Genomic DNA, 8,578 nt, shown 5'->3' with positions numbered 1-8,578 from the left:
TTGAGGTTGTGTGATAGTATTGTTGTTCGTTTGATTTGCGTTAGTGATATCCTGCGAACTTATGCGTCCTGTATGCAGCGCCGGAGTGCCTGTCACTGCTCTTTGCTGATGTTGTTGTTGATAGAAATTTTGATGGAAATTCGTTATCATTGCTGGGTTATGATGGTAGCCAGTTCCATGCCCTATTAAAGTTGTCATAAAACCATTGGCCACGACAAAATTTCTAAAAATATAAATAAAAATTATTGCGTTGTTTTTTGTGTTTAATTGTAGGCTGTGATGTACTTAAATGTCGTAAAATTAATTTCGTGCTAATTTTATTATGAATATTAATTTTAAACTTGACACATTTTACTTCCGTTCATTATAAGCATAAAGTTAGGGGTAATTTTATGTGTATGTTCGTACTTGGATGTTAAAAAATATATATACTTTATATCATCTGATTATATATTAAACAGGCATATATTTTTCAAAATATATTAAATGATATATGTATTTGATATAAGAATTTACTACTGAGTTCAACTTTACAGAAAACAAAGTTTGTCAGAGGCAGAGACAAAAGTTTCAGGCCCTTTTTAAAACTAGTATATAGCGATTCTTAGCTTCGATTTCGTGGAGTCGAACACTTTTGCGGTTTACGTATGGTTGGTTTAAATTTATATATTTGGTAAGATTCGTATATCTGCAATTCCCCAATTAAGGAACGGGTTTCAGCAACTTTTTCCACTACAATATAAGTGGATAACCAAGATCATGCGAAATTACCGTTTTCAAAAAATGGCAGTATGTTATAGTAGTTTCTGCCTAGACTTATTAAGAGAACGTGGAAAAAGTAATGTTAATTGCAGATAAAAAGAATGGTCAATGGTACATTAGGATGAATGACATCCTCAGGGACCTCAAGATTGATCCCATCAAAAAATACATAAAGGATAGAGCCCTGAAATTATTTGCGAAATCTGACAGACTTACCAACACCGCGTTATCAAATCTCAGAATGGTTAAAGGCTCCTCTGGGAGGTATGCAGATCTAAGATCAATTATTGCTTAGTCTGATGAAGTGATAAACAATAATCTAGTCAAGGCGCAAGAGGGGTTTTGAAGAAACCTCGCAGTTAATAGAGAGTAAAGGTGTTTAGGTGCACTGACTCAACTAGCCTAAACATAATTTAAATCTTTTTTAGTTGTAGTCAGTAATAGTTAAGCAAAATTTTATTTAATTAATTCTAGCTCAGACAAATCTTTATGAAAGGAAATCCACAAACTCAGCTGATAAGTATATTATTTCTATCGTAAATGAATCGCTAAAAATATCGGAATGTTATTATAGAATTGTTAGTTCTGTCTTTTCAGGGATAGTCTGCTTACTAATTAGTGTTAATAAGTGGAATCGAGTTATAAATTAGTCTGCTCTCTAAGTCATATTTAAATAAAATTATATGAAAAAAAATCGATATGCCTATGGAATTAAATTAATTTTAATATAAACGCCTAAATTAGTTTTCATTTATGTGTTAAAACCTTCTATATAGAGTATTTTTACCCACCGAAGAAGCAAAGAGAATTCATAGAAAGGAAATCAATTGTACTTATAAAGTCTATTCCACAAGCTACACTAGTAGAAGTCAAGTAAATCACAAGTGTAGTACAAACTGAGAGCGTAACACAAACTGAGAGCCCTTTACACATATTTTCATGGAACAGCTTTGTGTAAAATCTGGTGGGAACACCAGTGCCGCGTCAACACAAATTTTACTTGACATAATAGGTCTGTTCCACGAGCTATTCGTAGGAACTTTGTGTAACACTGTGGATACACAAGTGCGTGAGTTGAATTCTCCATAAATATATACCTTTGTTCAACAATTGTACGTTGTCACTATACCAACTTTTTAGAAAACTATCAAGTAAAGCAGTTGATTCTTTGATTTGTCCATTCACCTTTTTTCAACAAGATAAGGTTGAGGTTGGTGAACAAGTTAGTAGACTCTGTGTATAACAAGTTAGGATTACTTGAATGCTCATTACTCAGATGTGCTATCGGGTAGTAGGGAGATATGGAAGTGGTTACTTCTTACGTGTCGTAAATGAGGAAGTCGCCAACAAAAAACTTTTTAACCTTACTAGGCAGGAATAATGTCTAAGATTTGACTAGGGATCAGCTTAGATCTGAAAAATTTTAAAAGGCTTCAACTTCCTTCTTTTCTCAGTAATTAGAATTTTTCAGAGAAGTGTTTTAGATTCTAAATTTAATTTCCTCGCTAAATTATAAAATTTTCCAACATAAATTTATTTTCCACTCTTCAATCCAAAAACAACTTACTAAAGGTTTTCATAAATTTCACAAATAAGTAAAGGAAATTGTAATTAACAAAAGGAAGGACCGAGTTACCTGTATTGTTGATCAATTTGTGCTTTCTCAATGCGTTTATCCTTGGCGCGTCTATTCTGAAACCAAATTTTAATTTGTGTTTCTGTAAGACGTAAAGTTTCGGCCAATTCAAATCTTCTGCTGCGTGAAATGTATTCATTTCGATGAAATTCCACCTCAAGACGCAACGTCTGCTCTGTGCTAAAAGTTGTGCGTTGACGACGTTGTCTTCCATCCTTGCGTCGACGACGTGCCACTGCAAAATACCAAAAAAAAACAAAAAAAAATAGAAGAAAATAAATAATTTGTTATTAATCTCTTTTTTATTGTTATATATAAATGATAAGTGTGGGCATATGTTGATGAACATGAAATTATCGAGATTTCCTCAAACCACCCCGAAACTATAAATAACAATAAACCGCACAAAAAACGCCCACACTGACTTCTTCCTCAAATGTCCGAAGGCACGCATCAACCAACAGCCACAATGGAGATGTTAAAGTGAAATTAATCTTACATTAACGAGATATTATGACACAATCGAATTGTGCCTGCTCCGAAATGAGTTATTGTGTCTAACAATGCATTTGAGAGTAACTCAACTATGAATTCTGATTATAATTGCGTGACAATTACAAAACGCCATGTAAATAAATAATTAAGTCCTTCAGTGCAAGCGAGTAGTGTCTTCCCATCCGTTGCTTTTCGTCTCATGCATTTTTAAGTTTTTTTGGATTGTTTTCTCGGATGCGCTAGTTATGTTGATCCGGGAATTCGTGAACAATGAAAACAGCTGCAATGGGAGAAGCTATTGTTTGGTATGCACTTGTGTGTTTGGGCTGAGAGTGAATGTGTACATAATGTTTGCCGACTGGCGGTACTTTAACGCTACGCCACAATCATCATTATCCGTCATTTAAATGCTATTAAAATTTTTGGTAGTGTAGTTTTGAAATCCATTTTAAGTCTTTGATTGAGGCTATAAAGTGTTAAGTAGACATAAACACGATTGTAAAAAGGGGAAGCTATTTATAGTAACGATAGTATGTAGTTGTTTAACTATTGACTAAGGACTTAGATTGTTAGTCCTTTAATTAAGAAGAAGCATTGATAAAGATTCGGAATTGAACTTTGATGAACTGTTTTCGTTAGTCTAAGATGCATTTTGTCTTATAAGCTGTATGTGTTATGAAGTAGATACTATTAATTTTTTTAAAAAGCTTCTATTATTCTCTAATATATAGTCCAGATTTAAGATACTTATAGTAACGCTGGTTTTAGTTGTGAAAACTTTAATTCAAAGCCTTCTTATGATAATTTCCATTTATTTTGTTGAATAGTCTTCATAGTCTTGAAAATTATTTCAACGTGAACTACAATTTATTAAATTCATAGAAATCGGTACAGATAGACTTAACCTAAATTCATGTGGTTTTATAAACCAGTGTTATGAGTTTGGCAAAAACTTATCCAAAGATTAGGTAATACCGGACCACTTTGCCTTCATAACATAGGATCAGACCCAGACAACTTATCAAGAGAAATGTGGTTTATACTGCTACTGTAAGGTCACTGGGGTATAAGAATCTACGTAGAGAAATTGAATCTTCTATTTAAAAGTTGAAGAAGTTACTGAAATTTAGATGAAACAAAGATAATCACACATTTTCTCTGTGACTGCCCATTTTCAGCTAAAAGACATAGGTTGTTTTAAGGGAATTACTTTCTTGACAGTTTGTTGGACTGCTTATTAGTAAGAATAAAGAGTCTGTTAAACTACATAGCTGGATAGCTGGATGAGTTTAGTTTGTCCAAAAGAGATTCTTGCTATAAATTTGGTATTAAAACGGCAAATAATTGCTAATAATATGAGGCGGTGGCATATCTATCGATCTACCAATGCAATCAACCAATCAATCTTAGAGTTAGTTACAGTCATAATACAGACCATTCTACGTTTTGTAGTTGCAGAAAATGCCCATGAATTAAGTTTTGTATTTAACAAACAGAACTTGGAACTGATAAGCTAGGTTGTGATAAGTAAGCATCTTACTATTTTAAGATGCATAAGTCTTACTAGTTCTGTTACGTGAGAGGTGATCAAGCTAGAGTTACCAAAGGTCTTAAAAAAAATTTACATTACAGTAATAGTTTGGACGTAGTACTATCGAACCCTGAAGTAAATGTAAAAATTGTAACCTTGTCTAAATGCTTGATGTCTACAACAAGTTAGTAGTTTGTGGATATGGCGAGTATTCTCAAATAAATATTGTTATTATGGGTCTGTTGCGTTATGGATGTTGTTAAGAAAACTATATTTATACACTAATAATTTTTTTTGAGTAGCCAAATTCTTCCCCGAAGTCTTTGATTATTATGAATACAATCTTTTTAAATTATTAATTAAATTTTTGACTAATTTGATCTATATAGTTTGAATATGGAGCTATTCTTAATGGCTTTTTCTTTTCCTTTATATAAATAATTGTGGTAAAAACTTATTCGAGACCTATAGCTATTTTTCTTGTTTCTTTATTTAATTTAATTAGTTCTTTTTGTATTTTATTGGATTATATTTTATTTTTACTTCTTTTCCTATAATGAAAACAATACCTACAATGAATGTTATCGTTATCGTTATTGTTAAAAAATTATTAACCCTTTAACTCCAACTTCAATTTTCTCCTAAACTACAAATCAAGTTCTGACTAAACTGCGAGTAAACTTGGAATTTGATATGTCTATTTTTTGTTATCCGTTCCTTGCCTTTTGTATTCGTAAATTTTACAACAAATCCTGGCTGCCGTTTTTTTGGTTTCCTCCTTAAAGATCAATTACAATGTTAACTTTTTCTTAATGATTTCTTTAAATCCTTTTTTTCTAAACTTTGTAAAGCTTTACACTATTTTTTAGGCTCGTACTAAGCACTTGGCTAACTTGTTTCGCCACAAAATGTAAACGGACTAACCACATTCACCGACTTTAACGCTTGAGTAGACATTTTAATCTGAAGTTTTTTCCGCACCTTCAATATGTGCGCTTCCCCTTGCCAAAGTTTTTTTTTCTTTTAAATTTGATACCTTTTTTGTGATTTACAAAAAAAAAAAAATATAACAAAGTGTTTTGGTAAGATTATTATTTATATATAATAGAAAAAATATATCCACATTTTTTTTTACTTCTCTACCGGAACTACAACTTTTTCCGTAAGATTTACAATTAAACTTTATTTTTTTTTTCATGGTAATATTTTTATAACAGAAACACCTGTGACATTTTTTTTTATTCAGGGTTAATGTGAATTTTAATACTTAATTGCTTACTAATAAAACACATCCTGATTAAAATATTTAAATTGATAATATTTTTTTTAATTTTAGACATGCATCCTGCTTTGCGTAGACCATCATACAATACCATTATTATGGTCAGACAAGGCATGGCTTTTACCAGGCATCTCAAACGCATCTATATGGATAAAGCGGATAATATTAAAGTACTAAAAATCTGCATTTACTTCTTTAAATCATTTATTCAATAATTCATGGTAGACATCCATATCAGCAGTTCATTAGGTTAATATATTTGATAGTGATAAAATCTAAAATCCTTTATTTTAAAGTTGGTGGCACAACTTTTCAAAACTCATCTGTTCGATGTGGAAATTATAGTTTTAACACCAGCACTTGACTTGCATTGATTGTTGTTGTTGTTTTTATTAACCATGTAGTTCAATGAAAGGAGAAAATTCAACGAAATGATGACCGATAACTGTACTGTCATTGTACTGTCTACATGAAGACCCTTCCAACCCACATTAGAAAAAGCCTACGTTTTTCACTGGGTTCCTTTGGTTCAGCGCGAATTTTCACTGACTAAATGTACAATCAATACGTAGAAAAGCATTTACATCAAACTGAAGAAAACGCTCCCCTAGGAGACGACAAATATCAAATAGACACATAGCTCCCTCTGAAATCACTTTGGAGGTGTTGAACGGTACTTGATCGCCAAAATTGACAAGTGGCTCAGGAACCTAAAGCGGGTTGTTCCTGGATACATTCTCTAGAAGTAGCCAGGTTCTCCTGACTGGATCCGGGTTGATTTCAATTTAAATTCTACCCATTAACAATCCAACCATTTTCCCTTTTTTCCTACCCCCAACCTTAAACCATTCCCATTCACTTTCTAACACACGCAGATTACAACAAACAACCAGTTGAGATAAAATGCGTCTATCCAAGATAGTACCTAAAAAGTAAAAACTCTGTTTGCAACAAACCTAAATTGCTTTTAGATAATTGTTAGTAGAGATGGGAACACCGTGTTGTACGTTACAACTGGTGATAACGATAACGAGGTGATAAAGCACACCATTAAATTTTTTTTTCGATTGGTAAATTTGGAGTAAATTTATTAATCGAGATTCACTTTTACTGCAATTTTATTTTCGTTTGGTAATTCTCGAGCGAAATGTATAACACTCGAGATTAATTTTTAACACTATCGATACTTTGCTAGAGTAGCACGATTATCATGAAGTAACAGCTGTTTTTTCTGACTTGATTTGATTCGATATATATATGTATAGAAAATAGAAATGCCTACTAACGCTAATACAAAAAAGTTAGATTACTCTAAAAATATATATATTGGGCAACAAAATTTTACAGATCGAGAGTTAATCCAGATTGGATCCAGCTAACGCAATTAGTAAGACCTTTCTTTACGGTATCATATTATTATTATCATCTATGATATTTTCATTATCTATATCATATGTATATGTTTATTTTATCTTTTTTTTTATAAATAATGTATTACATGTTTTTTCTTTCAGTTACCACCAGAGCCTACTACTTGTTGTATGTCGGGTTGTGCTAATTGTGTTTGGATTGAGTACGCGCAAACCATATCTAAAATATTAGATGGCAATAGTGAAAAAGTGAAGGAAATTGTATTAAGCAAAATTACAGATCCAAATTTAAAAATGTTTTTGACTCTTGAACTCAGAAATCTACAAACGCAAAATCCTAAAGCAACAGAGATGCCCAAACAGTCTTAGATTAATTCCCTTGTAATCAACCTGTTCTTAAACTTGCAATGATGATAGTGATAAATTATATATTTGTTTAAAATTTATAGTGTATATATTTTAGATTTTTAATTTTTAAATAAAAAATGATTTAAAATACTATCCGAACAATCATTTTTAATTTTAAGTACTACTTTTTTATGACTATGTGATTATGAATCAAACAACCTACATTGTAGTGTTTAGTACTATGCACCAACTCGAGTTTATGATGTTGTTGTTGCGATGATTTCAGGAAGGTCTTAAAGATATTGAAGAGGAAGCGAGGAGAAAACAGAATTTAATATCATTAAAAAAGAGATGGAATAGAAGAGAAGAGAATAGAATCTTAGAAAGAATAGAAGTCTTATTATTCCAGAGGTTGCTGGAGAAAAATAAATTTCATTCGTATTATGTATAGGGATTTAAGACAGAAACGAGTATCAACTAAACTTCTTCTAAGTCTAGTAAATTTCCAAAAGAAAAAGCGTCGAGTATTGACGCCGAATAATTGCTTATGGATTGTTTATGATATATATTTCCTTAAATGCGTTATAACGTGGATATATGGTCTCAATATCGAAACGAAGGCTCCATCGTAACAATGGCAACTTTTTTCAAGAAGTTCTAAACTATAACAACGAATCAATACTATTCCAAGGTGTAGATCCTTTTAATAGTTTTGATTGGAGTAGAGTTTTTACTGGCTCTTCACAAATTTTATAATTACAAATAGGAAAATTTTCATTCGTTATTAGGACAGTGGTTGTGAGTATTTGGAGATAAAAGCAGAAGATTAATTAAAATGTTTGGCAGATTTTCGACAATTATTATCTCTCAGATCTTTGTAATGACATTTAGGAGATTAAAGAAGAGACCCAACTTTTGAGACTAAAATGTGGTCAAAATTTGTATATATTTAAAGGAAATGAAAGAATAGTTCGGTTGAAGAATATTTGATGAATTATAATTGCTTATGAGTAATGCGGGGAGTGGAGCGAGCCATCTCATCAAGGTAGAGAGAAAGGGATTGAGGGGGAAATGAGTAATGCTGTAATGAACTCATTTCGGAAACAATGTTCTAAAGTAATGTGCGTTTTAAATGTTATAATTCTTGATTTTAA

The 8,578-nt window shown here is 31.7% G+C and overlaps 2 protein-coding genes across 2 annotated transcripts in view; one reads left to right on the top strand and one right to left on the bottom strand.

Moving 5' to 3' along the window:
• The window catches only part of LOC119683830 (oxidoreductase-like domain-containing protein 1), a 10,090-nt gene extending 2,566 nt beyond the window's left edge, over window positions 1-7,524 (top strand). The window contains exons 2-3 of the mRNA XM_038097691.1: window positions 5,761-5,876; window positions 7,221-7,524. Coding sequence (XP_037953619.1) covers window positions 5,763-5,876; window positions 7,221-7,445 — 339 coding nt within the window. The 5' untranslated portion in view covers window positions 5,761-5,762 and the 3' untranslated portion in view covers window positions 7,446-7,524. The remainder of the gene's footprint in view (window positions 1-5,760; window positions 5,877-7,220) is intronic.
• LOC119676599 (homeobox protein rough-like) lies at window positions 4-2,640 on the bottom strand (the record flags this gene model as incomplete). The annotated part of the gene is made up of 2 exons (XM_038087843.1): window positions 4-223; window positions 2,399-2,640. Coding segments are annotated over 2 exons (462 nt in total), but the record flags the coding sequence as incomplete, so codon positions are not given.
• Window positions 7,525-8,578: the final 1,054 nt, after the last annotated feature.

The sequence above is a fragment of the Teleopsis dalmanni genome, chromosome 2 (genome assembly GCF_002237135.1).
Source record: "Teleopsis dalmanni isolate 2A chromosome 2, ASM223713v2, whole genome shotgun sequence".
Lineage (NCBI taxonomy): Eukaryota > Metazoa > Arthropoda > Insecta > Diptera > Diopsidae > Teleopsis > Teleopsis dalmanni.
The sequence above is the reverse complement of the archived record's forward strand: the minus strand, read 5'-3'. Positions and strand labels throughout refer to the sequence as shown.